The 17,688-nt window shown below is 43.5% G+C and overlaps 1 protein-coding gene and 1 non-coding gene across 9 annotated transcripts in view; one reads left to right on the top strand and one right to left on the bottom strand.

The window, feature by feature from the left end:
- The window catches only part of cfap46 (cilia and flagella associated protein 46), a 46,834-nt gene that overhangs the window by 20,104 nt on the left and 9,042 nt on the right, over nucleotides 1-17,688 (bottom strand). For 7 of the 8 annotated variants that reach the window (XR_014126560.1, XR_014126561.1, XM_081724795.1 and 4 more), the window contains exons 12-40: nucleotides 17,169-17,397; nucleotides 16,895-17,015; nucleotides 15,463-15,583; nucleotides 15,000-15,115; nucleotides 14,397-14,515; nucleotides 13,131-13,243; nucleotides 12,054-12,266; nucleotides 11,758-11,968; nucleotides 10,423-10,566; nucleotides 9,447-9,557; nucleotides 9,034-9,215; nucleotides 8,477-8,608; nucleotides 7,877-8,042; nucleotides 7,488-7,548; nucleotides 6,972-7,113; nucleotides 6,548-6,731; nucleotides 6,063-6,213; nucleotides 5,928-5,972; nucleotides 5,541-5,764; nucleotides 4,316-4,438; nucleotides 3,869-4,030; nucleotides 2,937-3,085; nucleotides 2,664-2,762; nucleotides 2,101-2,176; nucleotides 1,814-1,975; nucleotides 1,486-1,686; nucleotides 633-739; nucleotides 361-543; nucleotides 1-22 (exon numbers count right to left, since the gene is read on the bottom strand). The exon at nucleotides 1-22 is cut by the window's left edge and continues 114 nt beyond it. Coding sequence is in view for 6 of the 8 variants with exons in the window: in XM_081724795.1 (XP_081580921.1) it covers nucleotides 1-22; nucleotides 361-543; nucleotides 633-739; nucleotides 1,486-1,686; nucleotides 1,814-1,975; nucleotides 2,101-2,176; nucleotides 2,664-2,762; nucleotides 2,937-3,085; nucleotides 3,869-4,030; nucleotides 4,316-4,438; nucleotides 5,541-5,764; nucleotides 5,928-5,972; nucleotides 6,063-6,213; nucleotides 6,548-6,731; nucleotides 6,972-7,113; nucleotides 7,488-7,548; nucleotides 7,877-8,042; nucleotides 8,477-8,608; nucleotides 9,034-9,215; nucleotides 9,447-9,557; nucleotides 10,423-10,566; nucleotides 11,758-11,968; nucleotides 12,054-12,266; nucleotides 13,131-13,243; nucleotides 14,397-14,515; nucleotides 15,000-15,115; nucleotides 15,463-15,583; nucleotides 16,895-17,015; nucleotides 17,169-17,397 (4,069 nt within the window). In the remaining 2 variants the exon portion in view is untranslated. The remainder of the gene's footprint in view (nucleotides 23-360; nucleotides 544-632; nucleotides 740-1,485; nucleotides 1,687-1,813; nucleotides 1,976-2,100; nucleotides 2,177-2,663; nucleotides 2,763-2,936; nucleotides 3,086-3,868; nucleotides 4,031-4,315; nucleotides 4,439-5,540; nucleotides 5,765-5,927; nucleotides 5,973-6,062; nucleotides 6,214-6,547; nucleotides 6,732-6,971; nucleotides 7,114-7,487; nucleotides 7,549-7,876; nucleotides 8,043-8,476; nucleotides 8,609-9,033; nucleotides 9,216-9,446; nucleotides 9,558-10,422; nucleotides 10,567-11,757; nucleotides 11,969-12,053; nucleotides 12,267-13,130; nucleotides 13,244-14,396; nucleotides 14,516-14,999; nucleotides 15,116-15,462; nucleotides 15,584-16,894; nucleotides 17,016-17,168; nucleotides 17,398-17,688) is intronic. The other variant, XM_081724793.1, reaches the window with a different exon arrangement.
- On the top strand, nucleotides 7,200-7,270 carry trnag-gcc (transfer RNA glycine (anticodon GCC)). Its single transcript has one exon. It is a non-coding gene; the product is annotated as a tRNA-Gly (tRNA).

Raw genomic sequence — 17,688 nt, 5'->3', positions numbered from 1 at the left:
GGAAGTGAGCATGGCCAGCATTCTTTATGAAATTAAAAAACAACACAGGACGGTCAAGCCAAGGTAACCTCAACTGAAATATGGAATGTGCGTAGGACCATAAAGAATTTGTGTCTGTGTGTGTGTGGGGGGGTATAGCCCCCTCAAACAGGCCTCACTATGCCCATGACCCCAAGGCCATCTTAACTAGTATGGTTACACCATATGTGCTATATTTATATTTTATTTAACCATACTTAACAACTATTAACAAGGAATATACTATAAATATTAAGTACATTTTGGATATAGTTTAGAGCATGCAAAAAGACCAAAGAGATACAAAGTCAGCAGAGAGGGATTAAAGCTGGTGTTCTGGACCTCAGCGTGTTTGCCTGCTCGAGAGTGGCATGTGCAGCGTGTGTCCTGTAGCCGTGGTGGAGCAGCACCGCCGCACTCTGTTTCAGGGTGTCACGCAGCAAGCTCAGTGCCTCCACTGTCTCAGCGTTAATGGCCTGGCTGTCATAAGCAGGCATCAGCGTACCACGACACAGGAGCGCGCCTCTGCAGAAGATGCGAGTGAGACAGAGACGTGGCAAGCGAATGCAAACGAGCACGCACACGCACGCACGCAAACACACACACACCCTTACGTGGCCTGTAGTGATGCGATGTAGAAATGGAGGACTGGAGCTCGATTCTGACGTTGTTTCAGTGCTGATGTAAGAAGTTCCACGGCTCTGTCTGTGATCTGGCACACCTGTGAAATGGAGACACTGTGTTCCGAGCTGATTTATTCTCCTTCATTAATTCAAATATATATGGACCTAGTTTAAGATACAGGTGTATGCACCCCACTAATAAAATTATAAATTATGCATTATGTAAGGGATTGTGTACAACCAGATGGTCATTTTCAGAAAATAATTGGTCTCACATTGCCCTAAAGGGATTTATTTCATGATAATGATCCCAGTTCTTCCATTATCCTAGTTGATACATGGCTACTTTCCAAAGAAATAATTAATCTGAAAACAAGGCTTGCTTAGGAAAACAGTTCATCAACATTAAATAGCAATTGCATACCAGTGCAAACACCAGCAGAATAACCTATTTAGCGTTAATATTAATTTAAATTTACATTTATGGTAAAGTAAGTCAAGGTGAATGGAACTTTTGGAATGTTCGCATTAATGGCCTTTAAGCAACAAGTGTTGACAGAATAATACAAGCAATGCAAAACTGTTGCAGGAGCCATGCAGGTTTTGCCTGATAACATATATGCCTCTTGACCTTTCACATGTAAATAGGCTACATCTAGTGAGTCTCTTATATACTCAGTAATTCGTCTTCGCAGTGGACCAAATGCTACACAAGGTTCATAGTTAGATAAATAGCTAAATATGTTTTTATTTAAATTTGCTACATTCATTTTTAATGTTTACTGGTGCTTTTACCAGTTGGACAAACAGCACAATGATGTGTGCATTAATGTCTAAAATAAACCTGTGTGTAGGTGTCCTCTCCCCCAATCTCTGCTATGGTGTTCAGGAGGGTCTGAATGAGATGGTACCAGAAGTCGTCATCCCCACCAATCTCTTGAGCCTGCTCCAATAAAGCAAGGGCTTGACCATGCTGCTGCTCGTGATTGGCCAGAACAGCTAGTAGGTGAAAACACTTAGCCAATGATGTTTGGTCTCCAAGTTCCTAGGGATAGACAGGGATTTTTTTTTAATAGGAGCGTAAAATGAAGCGTCCACTAATACCCAGCTGGCGGGACCTCTGGCCAAGCCACAGAAGAGTGCTTGGGCAAACTGTGTGTGTTTTCTCTCACCTTAGCCACCAGGCGAGCTTCAGCCAGCAGGCTCCTAGCAGGATGGTAAAGGCCCATGCTGAGACATGCAGCAGCCTTGTCCAGCCACAGCTCCTGCAGGGAGCAGACAGAGAGCTTCCTCCTGGACCCGCTGCCTTCAGCAGCAGCCCGAGTGGGAGCTGCCTGTGGACAGTAGACATGATTGTTACTCCTCTGCTTTGAAAAGTCACAGGGAGGGACACAGAGAGGCAGATGTTTGCCTTTTAGGCAGTGCCCTTTTCAGTACTGCCATATTGAAACAAACTAACCTCATTGGTCTTGGTGGTTTTAGATTCTGTTTGATATCTATGTTTTTCCCTCTGGAAAATAATTGCCTTTCGACACCTGAGAACACAAAGATGTTCTGCACCAACATTTATTGACTGAGGATGCATGGTTCATGGCAGCTTATTAACCAAGGTTATACACATTAACCTACTCCATCATCTTCAGTGATGCCATTTTTACACGATCATGCTGGTGTCAAGCCTGACATGTGCTTCACAACCCCAGCATAGGACCAGAATGGCATGCCTTTCTTTCACACTACCTTATTTGAAGTCACAGTCCTTTATTTCCAATTACAGGTGTTCACATTACATAACACTCTACAAAGATACTTGTTGCACCACATTTAAGATGCATCTTTTTAAAGGCCTTTTTTTAACGGAAATCTGTGCCTTTCATTGCTATGTGTGGCACATTAGGTAATCATACTCTAAAGGGGACATGCATCATAGACTGAGCTATCTCTGTCAGGTTAACCCACTTAAATACTAGACTCCGCCATGTATCAGTACAATGCAAACACCACGTGATGTGTGTCTCTCACTCCATCTGTTCATGTTCAGGAATACGGGCCAAGCTCAGTAACGTTTCTCTGTAGGGTGATAAAGACTCAAGCCCCAGATCACAACAGGTCTTCACTATTCTGGAAAGCAATAAAAATAAAGAAATCAAATAAGATGCACAGGATTTGCGCAGTGATAAAACACACCACACACTAAAAGGCGAGACACAGAGACACATGCTGAGGAGACGGGACAGGGGGCAGACAGAGGTTCGCTCCTGCACGAATGTCCCTGCGAGGGACAGCACGCCGTACCTCAGGCGGTAAAGGTCAGAGTGGCTCTTGCTGAGTGTGAGGTCATGGGCTATAACTTCAGCCAGGTGCAGAGGTGGCAGGGTCAGTGGGGTCAGAAAAACAGACTCCAGTTCCCTAACCAGCACATCCAGGCAGAACAGAGTCCGGCTCTGGAAGCGCATAAACACATGTGGTTGTCACTTACTCTGTGTTCCCTTACCATGGATTAAATCTAGTCTGGGACTACATTGCAGTGCCACTGGTGAACCATCACAGGATTTTCTTTTTAGTGTAAGCTAAAGCTTAGGGTCTGGAAAGGTGGCAAATCAACTAGTGAATCCTTTTCTACTTCTCTACATTGCCCACAGTGATGCAGACTGCGGTACCACTCAGGATCATGACGAGTCTGACACCAATACAAATGACAAATGTATTTAATACATTTACTATAGCCATACTCAGGGAGTTGAGAATAACAAGGTGACAACCCTCTTACTTTCTAAAACACAGAAACAGGGGTCTTATTGGGGCTCAAATCTCAAAATTCAAGTGTCATATAAAGGAGCAGATTTAAGATCAATATTCTGTTGATTATATTTTGTATTTTTTATTCGTACATAGTTTTTAAAACATTTAGAAATTGCATTGTACCAATTGCTGGTTTTGACTGATCCATGTATCTAGAGGGCACTGTCTTTTCCTGTGAGACTATTAAGCCTAAACAGGTTCAGTTCAATGCAGCAGATTGATGGACTACTTTCACTTTTACAATACTTAGGCATAAAAGTCAGCATTCCCACCTTAACCACAAGCAGATTAACATTAGTGATCACAGAGGGGATCCACGTAAAACTTGCCTGCTCTGCCAGGTATTTGATCATATGCTGATTAAGAGACTGGAAACAACTAAGGACTGATAAGACCAGCACGCTCCCTGGTGGAGAGACACTTACCTGCACCCTGATGCTGTGGGTGTTGATGGTGTGAGGGCCACTGTCTTGTCTGAAAGCCTGACGGAGCTCCTCAGGGCACTCAAACTGTGCCCACTCCTCTGGGCTGGAGGGCAGGGAGGTGTCAGAAACCAAGCCTCTGGGCTTCTTCTCAGCAGGAGGTGGCTGGATAGGACAGGATGAGGGTCTATGTGTAAATGTATGCCATGTAAGCGACCTTTCGTCTGTGAAAGGCGCTATATAAACTGAACTTAATAATAATAATAATAATAATAATAATAATATTATGTGGTGCTTAACTACTCTTAATGTATTTTAACTAATTAATAAAATAACTGATATTTCCTGTGTGTTGTGTAGTAGTGCCCCCAAATCCTATTTTGTATGTGGTTTAATACCCTGACATGTTTGCAAAAAATTATTTCAAATCCCAAATGGTAGGAGCCAAACCTCTTTAGATGTCTTGCTTTTCTCCTTTTCTTTTTTGGTACTGCCTGCTGACACAGGTGGAGCAGGAAAACGGGGATTCGGCAGCATCCCTTTGATGACTTCTTGTGCAGTTTCCATGGACACCTGCAATGAATGCACAAATTCAGAGGGCAGCTTCACTAAATGGGAAGACTGCGCACTTCTGCACCTTCAAAAAACCTACACTCTTTACAAGACATTGGCTTAATGTGATCAGCCCCTGAAGAAGCCGTAGCACGCCCAATGTTCAACACAGATTAGAGGGCAGCACGCAACTAATTGTACAGTAACGTGGTTTTTATTGTTTTGATTTTGTACTCCAGCACACTGGATTTGAAACAAGATGAAGGCAAAAAGCCACTGAAACAGCAGAATCTGGGCAAAAAAATGGGCCAAATCTAAAACAGCATAATATTAAGCTTTAAACGAACTCAACAGCAAATAACTAGAAAATTTGAACACACAGATGTGTCTGAATTTACATTTACATCTTCTCTGTCATGGAAGGCTTGCCTCCCGTGAGGCACGTGGTTTGGCCAACCACGTGCAGTGGGAGGGTCTTCGTTTGTGGCCACACCTGCACCTGATTTGTCTATGTGTGTTTAAACCCACATCAGGGTGTGCAGCGTCGTTAGTCGTTGTAGACGTAACGTGTTAATGTGGTGTATTATTGTCAATGGTACTATTAAACGTTATTTTCGTTATTATTAGTTGTATATGTGTTTATCTTCCGTATTTAATGTTAACCGTTTCTTGTTTGTATTAATCGTGTGAATCTTGTGAGTGCCGTTAGTGTTCTATGTTAATTGTTAATTGTCTTTGTCTGAGTCTGTGCGTCCTGCCCCTCACCCTGCGGCACTTGGGCCACCCCGTGTTACATTCTTTTAGTCTCCTTAGTCTTTATGTATAAGAAGATTATGTAAATTAATTTCCCTCTTTCCAGTTTTTACACTCAATGGTTCACTACAGTGATGAGCAGTGACGAGCTAATGGTTCCACATGTCTCTGGAGTTCATTTATTTAATTCTAATTTTCTAACCAATGATTGGTTGTTTAATTTATAAATGTAATTTGTAAATTTAATATGGGGTGTGGCCCCTTTTTTGGCCAAGAATGTCACAATCACCTTGCATTTCATAATACCTATGACTAAATTCATACATAAAGAAAAAAAAGCCACAAGGCTCTCCTTGTGGTGTGTCTTAACCTGCCAGATCTGCACCACAAAGCAATGAGCCAGCAGCAGGTTCTTCTGGTGTTGGGGAGACTCTCTGGACTCCGTGAGGGCCAGGAGTGTGTGTGCTTGCACCAGACCATCTAGATGCCGCACCACCCTTGGCTGTGACAGAGACAGCCCAGGCGTGACGTCCTTTACGTCTAGCTTAGACAGGTGGCTTTCGGACATCACACTTTTGGGCTGCCCAGGGGTCTCTAACAGGAACAAATATACTATTAGAGGCAGTCAATGGAAAGAATATGAAAGCGAAATAATATGCAAATCATTTTGGGGATTTTCAACAAGACAGGCTCTGTAAAGGGAATAAAGGGGATTATGTTTCATTGCAAGAATTTGTGCATCTTCGAGCTTGTGTACCTGTATCAGGAGGCTGCTGTGTCCCTCTCTGCTCACTGGCCCCAGCTATGTGTCATGCGATAAACATGCATACGATGAGTGCTTGCACGCTTATACATTTGTATTATGATAAGTAATTGGACGGAGATGGATTACCGAGGTTCTTGCTGGGCTTCAAGCTGGCAAGCAGGATGTCTATGGCTTGCTGAATTTGCTGCTGTGCGTCAGCCACAGGGAAATGGTTACAGTACAGCCACTGCCCAAATTCCAGCAGGATATCCACCTTCTGCCATTGATTATCAGTACTCTGGATCATAGTCACAGCACAAAACACAACCTGTATCAAATGCTTGCACAATATCAATAGTAAATCTTATAGCTCCGTTTTCAAAGTCTAATGACCATGGACAGTATATATTAGCTGTAAAGGACAGTACATTTGAATGTCCAGTAGATGTCACTGTCATTACATAAATGCACTGAACGCTTTAAGCAAGTGCTCATTTTAAGCAAAAAGGAACATTTTATGAGTTTCAGCATCTGAAACAGCTGCTCTATATGTTCAATAGATATTGTCAGGCTACACATGTGGACACTGTGTATTCTTGCTCTCTAGAGCTGTACAAGGTGACCCCCATTACCTGTAGTGTAGTGATGGCTTTCTGGTAGCAGGCCAGCTGCTGCTGGGTGTCTCTGGAGGAGAGAGCGACACGGTGCCACATCAAAGCACAGGCCAGCTCTCCCTCCTCTGAACACATCTGCACGTCCAGCACAATGCTCTCTCCTAGCTGAGCTTTAACCAGCACCCGCTGCTTATAGAGGAGTCTGCAAATAAGAAAAAATTGAAATAAGATGTCTTTTCTTCTGGTCCATGGTACAGCACACGATCACAGTACAGCAACACAGTGCGCAGGACTACAAAGTGCAAATGCACAAAAGTACCCTCTGAGTACTTAATAATCAGTAGATTAGCAATATAACCGATAGGGGCACTAGACACTAGATGCTGTTAACGATTAAGACCATGTCCCAGTAACATGCATTGATCTGGGCAGTTAAACTCACAGTCTATGGGGGGTGCGAGGAATGTCTTTGATGGCCTGGTCCAAGAGCTTCAGGCCACCCTTCCAGTCACCACTGTCTGCATAGATATGGAGCAGCACATTGTACATGGCTACTCTCACTGCCAGGTCATCACCAGCCCTGCCTAGGGAGGAAGAAAGACAAAAAGAGTATGAGTGAGTGATCGTTTTCCTGCTTAAACCGAGAGGCCCCTTTTCTGCTTTCATGAGAGCATTGGTGGTTCAGTGGTAGAATTCTCGCCTGCCACGCGGGAGGCCCGGGTTCGATTCCCGGCCAATGCAGTCATGTTTTTTTTTTTTTTTTTGCATTTTGCTTGTGACAGAGAGGTTTGATTTTTACAACACAATTTGGACACACATTATCTGATGTAGAGCACTTTAATACAAAACTTGACACCAACAAGGCCAACAACATGTTTTTCTCCTAAAGAAAGTTCTCAATATAAAGGTTTTCATTCCCTTTTCTGCATGACTAGGCAGCATGTTCACTGTAGCTTACTGTCAGCGTCCAGCACTGAGGTCTGTGTCTGCTTCTGACTGTTCACCTCCTTGTCCTTCTCCTGTCCACAGAGTAGAAATGTCTCAACACTGATCTTTATGATCTCTGAAGGCACATATGCTCACATATGATGAATAATTAATAATGAACAGTGCCAATGAAAAGCAGCCAGTAAGAATCAGAAAACTATACTTCAAAAAAAAAAAAAAAAAAAAAAAAAAAATCCAGTCTAACAAATTAATCAAAGAACTAATTTTGACTATTGATACTTGCATGTTATTTTGCTAATTACTAGATAATGATTGTATAATAATTACAACATAAGTTAAACATTTGGCGCTAATGAGAAGGCGGAGGTGTTGAGGTGCTGTGGAGTGTGAGGTATTTACGGTGGCTGGTCGAGGGTAGGTGTGAGCTAGGGCCCTCAGGATGAGCTCCAGTGGTTCCCGCAGCTGCTGTCTAAACTCAGGAGTGGCTAGCTGAGGGAGGCAGGCGTTCCAGTAGTGCCCAGCTGCAGTCCTACACAGAGGCCAGCTGCCCGCCCGCTCAGCGTAGCTGCACACACAGCACAGCATGGCGGAGTAGGGCACACCATGCCAACAAACAGGATGGAAAACACCAGAGGCACAGAGAAAACGCTATGATGACTGATAGGATGTATATAATGTGCAAAGTCGAGACAAAGTCAATGTTTTCTACTCCTAACTTCAATTCATTTCAACTGTTCTTGTACAAAAATAAACAGTATAACAAAAATGTAGTTATGTCAGTGTCAAGGCACGAAGTAAATGAACATTAAACATATTATTACTTCTGAAGCCCCAATAGAAGGTGAGTTTATTCTATTAGTTAAGTTCATGGATTCCCCCTAAATTGTGACTTAGAGTTCTTTTCAATACTTTTATTAATCTCTGTTCATACAGCTTTAGCTGCTGACATAGCTGAGTACATAAGTTGTTCTCTGGACTAGATGTGCTTGGTAGACTGACCTGATGCTGGACTGGAGCATGCCAAGCGCGCCTGTGTAACTGGCAGGATGGCCACTGCACTGATGAAGCATGCTCAGTCCTCGCAAACACGTGGCGCTGCTCAGCATCTCCAGCACTGCTCTAACACTGTACCTACACACACAGTCACAGAAATTTCAGATTATCCTAGTGTAAATGAATCAATGTTTGCTGAAAACTTTTTTTTTAAAACAGCCTCATGTAACAAGCCAGTATGTCATTTAACATGTTTCTGTGATTTGCCTAATGTGTGTAAATTAAAAATTGCTTAAACATAAACAGATTATATAACATGAAAACACGCAAATATCCAGGACAATGCCAAGTAGTCACATGAACGGTGATTTCTTGTATGGCCACTGGGTGGCAGATTTGCTATTTGCTTCTGTAATATTTTGCACTATTTTTCTGTGTAAAGAACATAGATTACTTCAATTTTAAGCCTGTTTGACTTTGATAGGCTTATACAACCAACTGAGATTTATATGTTAATGCTCCTCTTCATATGTTTTCTCCAACATTGCTGTGAAAGCACGTACAGCGTACACACTGTGACCTTTGCGCTATGAATGGCAGCATGCTCTAGCTGCAGTGCATTCTGGGTACAGGTCATGATGAGGTCATGATCCGGGATCTGGTGGGCAAAGTGGGCAAGCTGAGACCACACATATAGCGCCGCTACCGGATCAGGCCACTTACAGTCTGACGCCATTCGCACCAGCTGTTACAGAGACAGAGGGAAAGTTTAGAAATGAAGACAGCAAAAAACAAAGAGCATTAGAATGGCAAAGCTATTGTGTGCAGTGTTACTGTACTGTACTGTACAGTTAGCCCATTAAACAACCTGATAACTCGAAAAACAAGAACCACACTTGGTGAAATATATTAGATGAAATAACTACAGTAATGGCAGCCAAACTGACCCTCTTTAATAAATCCCAGTAGCTCATACCGTAGCAAGACTGGGTACAGTGAACTCCAACAGCATGGGGCTGCTATTACACAACACCATCTCCACTCCAACCAGCACACGGGACATGGCGGCCACTGCCTTGTTTTGACTCTGAGGAACGGCACACAGACACTTACTGGATCATGGTCACACACTCCTTCGCCCCTAGTCCTAGTACTCATTTACAACACTACAACTCCCAGAATCCTGAGTACAGACAAGGAGAATGATCATCATCACACACACATACAAACACACACACACAGTCCGTTCCTCATCACCGGATTACTGTTTACACCTGCCTATTTAAGCCTGTCTATTTGTTTTAGTCTTTGTGAAGGAATGTCACTACTTCCAGAGTGTTTCTGTCCACTGCCTGTTTTTGTATTGACCCTGCATTGTTATTCCATGGTTTTTGCCTCTGCCTTACCCCTTTTGGACTTGTCTGCCTGCTTTGTTTGCTGCTGGTTTCTGACTCAGACTGTCCTCTCACTGCAATCTTGATGTTCCCTTGGCTTGGTAATTTGTTTGTGTTGGTTTGGACTATTGCCTTGACCATTTTTTATTGCCCTTCTGAGAATAAGCCTGCCTCAACTTTAATCTGCAAGTGTCTGGCTAATTTGGTATCATTATAATCACCATATGCACAACTGCCTCCACACTGCACTTTTCTTTGTTAGGATTCATAAACATAAAAATTTGTCTTGTTTAATACAAATCCTTTAATACTAAAACATAACATGAACTTCTACAACCATAATTATGTTAAGTATAGTTGGATGTTGCTGTCAAACGAGTCCTATACATCTAAAGTAAACATATCAAACCTGATGAAGACATTATTAAATTATGTAATTTATGAGGTGGAAGCGCAGGTTGAGCCCCATTTATTATAAAGTCACAATTTGACCAAATAATGCAGTACATCACTTATGATAACTCTACAATGACAACACATTACTGTCTTCTCACTCACCTGATCATCAGTGTCGAGTTTTGGTCCAATCTGCTGCTGCAGCAGGCGTTTAGTACGCACCCATGAGCTAATGACCTGCTTCCTGACCATGATGGGCACCCTCTCCCCGTTCCCATTAGACAGCCGCAGCGCATAATCACACAGCTACAAACCAGACAAAACATCAGCATCCACCTGTCCCAAAATAAATCCCTCTATCCATCACTATTCTCATTTCATTCATCCATCACTTTGAGTCCCTGCCATTCATTCATGCCTGTTTCTGTCCACCCCTGCTGTGACATCAGGTGGTATTGGCAGTCCTGCAGGGAGACTCAGCACATTCAGACTCACTGGCTCTCATTTTCACTGCTCACTTCCAGCTTATTTGCAGCATTTGGACTATCAAGTCTGCACTCTCTCAGCATGGATTTAGGAAAAGGATAAAGCTGAGGCCAATTTAATAGATCATCTTAAGTAAAATGACATGGCTACTGAAGCAGGAAAAAAGTGAATCATTTCCATGCTAAAAAGCTGTAAATGTGCAGGAATGTAATGATCTTTTCATAGAGGATCCACTAAATCTGCACAGTTTAAGTGGAACCGGCACAGTTATATATTTAAGTGAAAGAAAGTTTAAAAGCTAAATTACTGTCACAGCATAGCAACTGGTGCCATAACATGTGAATCTGCATTGGGAAGTTCTTGTGTGTAAACTGCATCTTTCCTCATCTTTAAGGAGCTGAAGGAGGCACTGCTCCACCTGGAGATCTGCCTTTACTCTTTACATACCAAACAAATTAAGATCTAATTAACCCAGCTAACAGTCTGACGAGAATCTAATTAATATAACCTTATTTAATTAAATGTTTTGTGTGGGTTCTGGGCAGCATCTGCTTTGCTGAATGGGCAGAGTGTGAAAGAAATTCATGCACAAGCCTGGTCTCTCCTAACTGTGCATCCCTGTCCCACACACACCTGAGCAGGTGTATATGTGTCCAGCTACACTGACTTCAGCCAAAGTGTACCAGCATGCTTTGCTCCAGCCCTGTAAGACCTGAACTGACACAGCTGGGTCAGGAAGGCAAGACCTTAAGAGCTCATGCCATTTTCAGGTCACACATTGTTTTCATTAGGGGGAGTTCTCCAGGTGAGCGCCAGCCAGCCTGTCCTCTCCGGTAACTCTCAAAGTGTGAGCACGGGTGTTGAATGCTGCGGGTCGGTTTAGGAAGGTAAACAGCCTAAGGAAAGTTGTACTGCATTCTCATCTGCAGAAATAAGAAAGGACAGGCTCTCTGACACATGATCTACTCGATGTTCCTCACTCTCCGCTGCAGCCCACCCTCCCTCTCTCACCTCTAATGCCTTCTTGATGTCCTGCACAGCAGCTGCCTCCAGAGGAATGCCATGAGTAGAGCACAATTTCTCCAAGCCCTTCCCTCCACCTTTCTTTGCCCTGTCAGCCTGTTGCTGCCAGTCCTGACCGGTTCCTCCAGGCGGCGCACACCAAGGCTGGATGATACCCTGAGCCACAGAATCACACAGCAGAACCAGAAGCACCACCTCCCTAGAGAGACATACACAGTCCAAGAGACACACAAATACAGAACAACAAAAGTCATGTCCCTGAATCAGATGTTAGCAAACCTCACCCAGCATGGCCTGTCTGTCTGAGTAGCTCCACCAGCCGACAGAACGTGGGCATGAGAATGCGCTGCCCACCGGTGGCCAGCATGTGGCTATTATAGTTCCACAGGTACACAGCTGCGTTAGCCACCAGCCACTCCTCCTGTAGCTCGGCCCCAAGCTCAGCACCTCGCAGGAAATTAGCTGTAGCATAGGCTGACATGTTTTGGATCCAATCACTGTTGGCAAGGAAGAAGAGGTAATGAGCTAGAGAGGGACCGAGTGAGTGAGTGAGAGAGAGAATGTGTGTGGGAGAAAGAAAGAAACATTGCTATAGGTTAGAGAGAAGGAGCAGTTAGCCTCTGTTACCTCAGCTCATGGCTGTCAAGGGAGACGGGATGTGTTGTTTAATGTAAGCAAATGGCAGAACATTAATAGGCACTTGATGCTGTTGAATATACAATTAACAGCCTTCTTTGTCATGGTGTAAGGGAGCTTGGTGTGCTTTGTTTACAAAGCTGTGAGCCAAGGGCTGTCAGAGACTACTGTTCCCTGTGGTTTATAATTTGAGAAAGTCATTACATGCATGCTGTAGTGTGGGGAGCTGAGCTCTTCAATTATCCTGTTTTTACATGTTGACTTGAGTGTGAAAAGCTAAGCAGAACAGGCTGAGCACTTTAACAAGATGAGTTTCTATGTAATAAGTGGTATGTGTGAAGTTCAGGGTTGCAAACGATGATTCATTTTTTAAATATACAGTATAAATATATTTTCAGTGAACATGTGTTTGGATTTAGCAGCAGTATGTTTCTATGCATGCTTTTGAGTAGTGTTTATATTTTGACTAGGACTACTTTTTTGAAACCAGGTGCTGCTAGGACACCCCACTTGGGGCAGAATAAGTTACTCAGACACTACTTGAGTACTTTAGGTCAATATTCTGTAATATCTGTAATATCTCTTGATGCAATTTCACTTTATGAATATTATTGGAACACATGGAACACTATTATCAGAAAGAAAGATAAAACAGAAATGTACTGCATGATATTCACACATGGTGTGAGAAGTGAAGTGCCCTCGCTGTGGTACCAGACATGTACCTGTATACAGTCCACTGGGGATCAACCTCAGGTGGGCATGCTCCTCTCACAACAGGTGGGACTGGAGAACCATTAAGCTCCACCCCCTCAGAACGGAGTTTAAGTATGGTTGCCTAAGAAACAGGTACAAATCACTGGGCTTTGTGTGTATAGTCTGATAAAACAAAATGAGCAGTAAAATGGTAAATAGGGTAATTGCTATACATTAGATCAATACAACCATTTCACTGTAATAATAAAATGGGAGACATGTATTGTAGCTGATGAAAAGTGTCATTCTCAGTGTCTTGAGGACTTTGATTATTTGAAGCATGTCTGGTAGATTAGGGTTGGAACTAAGGTCTGTAGGCAGTCATGTCTGCAGGCCAATGATTTCCAACAACTTCTACAGAGCATCATTTAATAACAGCAATTTCCAGTGACATTCACGACTGACGACTGATGCACTCTGGAGGCTGGGCAGTCCCACTGGAGTTCTTGCTGGATGATGTCTGTACATTCCCCTCCACCTCTCCTATCATGCTGGAAACGAGCTGAGGGAGTCACCACAGGCAGAGTCAGCCAAGTGGGTGAGAGCCTCTGGCACCAGCCTCAAACACCCAGCTATAGGATCAAAGCGAGGCAGGCCGCATGAGAAACCGCGGCTACGGCCCGGGCACTTTCCCTGCTCGGCACCCGCATTGAATTAGGAGATGCCTTTTGAAAAAGATGAACTCTCTAAAAAAAGCAAGGGAAACATATTGGCCGAGGACAAAAAGATGGGTTGCTATCAAAGATGAGCATTAGAGACAGACGTTGCAGAAGTCAGAACTTTTGTCTTCGTCTTAATTCTCTTGCATGCCTGCCTGTTTGGTTCAAAGCCAAGTTAATGTCCCTGAAGACTTCATTATGGAACAGAACCCAGAGGCCCAGGGCATCTTAATAATGGCATCACAAACTCATGTCTGATAGCATTCTTCAATCAGAGCTTTTTTTCTCATTTCTGTTTTATATTTAATGATGTGACTGCTGATGAGGTCTCTTTTAGGAGCTTATCGCCACATCCTCCCGTTTTGTGCAGAAATTGTTTTCAACCTGTGAAACTTTTTTCAACGAGCATAAACAAACAAACAAACAAACAAATAAACAAACAGAATCTAATTGTTTTCAATTATTAACAAGTTACCAGCCATCTCTATTCATGACAGCCACTGGTTGTCACTCATAGATCCCGGGGAAAAGAAATCGTGCCTGGCTATGTGTGTGTATGGCCTGACTCTGCTCTACCTCGGCAGTGATGAAGTGGACCTCAGCCAGCAGGCGCAGGAGCTCTCTGTCACCTTGCAGAGCCAGTCCTCGAGCACCCTGGTTACCCTCCACTGGGCTTCCCTCATACATCTGCTCACCTGGGGTCAGAACACACACACACACACACACGCATGCACACACACACACACACACACACACACACACGCACACACACACACACACACACACACACATTCTACACACGGCAGTGCCTGTCCTCCTGGATGTGGCAGGAGCATTGTGAGAATACAGCTGCCATTTTGAACCTGCAGTTCATCTAAGCAAGAAATTGATCAAATACTCCCACAATGCCTGCACTTGCAGATTTTCAGGCATGAAGTCATGATTGATTCATTCACCAATTAAGCTTGGAGGGTGTGATATAATGGGATTGTGCATATATTATTCTAGATGTCTGAGGTGAAATCTATTTGAAATTAACCAGTGATGGAGTGCAACATACACATGATTCCAATAGAAAACTTAATCAAATGAATGTGAAAATGGTCATGCGACTTTACTGTTTTTCTAAGTCTTCACTCCTGAAATTCAGTGTTCACCTCACTGCCAGACATCACTCACAGTTGTTTTTCCATCTCCCATCATCGTAGAGGAGACAGAAGCGGCAGGCTGCCCTGCAAACATCCCACACCTCCTGTCTCCGTGCAACTTTGACCAGAGACGCCCACAGCCTCATCCTGCCCACAGAGACAAAAAAAACAAAAAAACCCCACAAAACTTTTTCACTAGCACTAGCACTCAGGAGTGATACAGGAGAACTCACATAAACATCTTTAATTAGTTTTAGAATACAATGTAAAATTAATGTTTTCTAAGGGGAACTATTCCACCAATCTGGCCCACTTAATGAGGTCCTAGTGGATTCTGGTTCATATCACATTCCTGCCGCACTTGACATTCTTGAAAACATAAGCAGCAGCCTTGTGAGGTTCCATGTCAAGAGCACAGGCAAATCTGATTCACGTTTCACGCTGGACTAGGGCAATGAGTTCTCAGGGGCAAAAAATCTCCTGAAACCCCATACCTCTCTCTGTCATCGGTGCCTCTGTCCAGGCTGGCCAGGTGACCTTTCACCTCATCTTCACAGGCCAAGTGGTGTTGGGCCTTGGCAGCAAGCTCCTCCACATGGAGTCTGCTGCCTGAGACTAAACGTCAAACGCAATATACTAAAACTTTCACCTCATTTTCAGGGGTCAACAAAGTACTTTAACAGCAACTGTATCCCAATATATCTTGTGTTAAATGCCAATTTGTTACAAAATTGTAATCATCCCTCCGTGACAGAGCTTTAAGTATTTGCAGCATGCAAACCCAGCAAAAAGGACAAGCCACATGATAATTATCATAAAGAACAAAAAGGTAAGCAGAATGCTGCATAGCACATATAGTATGCATGCTCCACATCATGCATAGGTAGACACAGTGAGCAGAGAGTGAGATCAGCCTTGGTATTTTAATCCGAATCATGGGCTGAGCTCAAGTAGCATTAAGTATCTGTGTCTCAGCGAACTCTGTACTCATTCTCTGAATGTCTCAACACTTCTAAATTCTTGATGACGGAGTCAGCAAACAAAACACTGAAAACTACAACACTAAGACTACAACACAAGCATTTTGACATTACCATTTGACATTTATTAATGTCTCTACACACACACCCACGCATGCACAAACATACATGCACACACGCATATTTAGACACTTACACCTACGCACCCACCCACCCATCTACCCCCCCCCCCCCCCCCCCACACACACACACGGTTCTTGAATAACAAAGTGGGTTATGGCTGACGTTTTGAGGCTTTGACCAACAGAGGATATATACACACAAATACACATATACACTAGGGCTGTACAATATATCATTTGTAAATTATCGCCATTATGCATTATACTGATCTAGCAAAAGAGTGTAATATGAAAATGAATCCCTTTTTAGTGGACTCTGTAAACATCCTGAACAATCTTGTACATAAGTGCTTTTGATGAGTGCTTTTTCAGTGTTTTGTTTAATCAGGTCAGTCAAGCGCCAAACATAAACATAAAGAATTTTGGTCAAAATAAGGTTCTAACATTAATATATACCCATGTAATTGCAATTTCTTATTTTTATCCCGATTGTGCAGCCATAGCACACATTCAAACAGCATTACATCACTGTCAGATACAGGCGAAGCATGTGTAGTGCTATTTCTGTGGTTAATACATTTCAGAGAGCTGTTGTGCTCTTGGAGAGCGGGAGAGCAGAAGATCAAACGAGACAGAGACTAGAGTCATCCATCTGCCACGCAGCGGGCATGTGGAAAACGCCAGGGGAGAAACGACTGGAGCCCTACAAAAGTCTGGATTCCTATCAGCTTTTAGCATCTGTCCAGCATGACTACTGTAACATTCTTGACATGTTTACTAACATCGACAGACATTGGAGGAAGACGACCATGACCAAATAATACCTTTAGCTGGATGCTCTGCATTCAGAGCCATCTGGAAGGTGACAGGTGCCAGAGCAATACCTGCACTGACCAACATGGGGCGCCACTTCTTCACTGGTTCATAGCTGCTCCCCTCTTTTGCCTGCAAAGCAGATTTTGGATAAAAAGCTCTAAAAAGGCCCTTTGATTTTAGCAGTGTTGGTACCGCTCTGTACTACAGTCCAAACACAGGTTGGAAGGACATCACGACAGATGAATGGCAAGCTAAACTACTGGCGCGAGCAGGTGGCGAGACCTGCTCAATGAGCCTGGCAGCCTGGTCCTCCTGGCGTGCGGGGGCCCCATGGAGGCTGGCGCGCAGCTGTAGGAGGTGCAGGGAGAAAGACAGGCGCTGCTGGTGCTGGGCTCTCTCATCTAGTGCCAGTGCTTTGTGAAGGTGTCTTAGTGCAGGCTCCAACCTCTCCTCTTCCTCCTCGATCCCAGCCAGCTCAGCGTGCACGGGGCACCGCACACCCAGCAGCATGCTATACACGTGTCCACACACACACACACACACATACACAAAGTAGAACTGTCTAAATGTTAAATATTTCTTTACTCTGGAGTTGCCTTGCTAGGCAACTTCGCTATGCAACTTCTTTACTTTGGAATTGCTTTGCTAGGCACTAATGAAAAATCACTAATGAAATATAATCTCTGACTTTTAAACTATTTTGCATGCAACAACTCGCGCACATTTTAATGGCACTGAATTAAAAACTTGCAGAAAAAAAAATGTAAGCTTACAAAAATACTCTGAGCAATAGTTCTTTCTT

Source organism: Electrophorus electricus, chromosome 12 (genome assembly GCF_041902795.1).
Source record: "Electrophorus electricus isolate QZ-2024a chromosome 12, ASM4190279v1, whole genome shotgun sequence".
In the NCBI taxonomy this organism is placed as follows: domain Eukaryota; kingdom Metazoa; phylum Chordata; class Actinopteri; order Gymnotiformes; family Gymnotidae; genus Electrophorus; species Electrophorus electricus.
The sequence above is the reverse complement of the archived record's forward strand: the minus strand, read 5'-3'. Positions and strand labels throughout refer to the sequence as shown.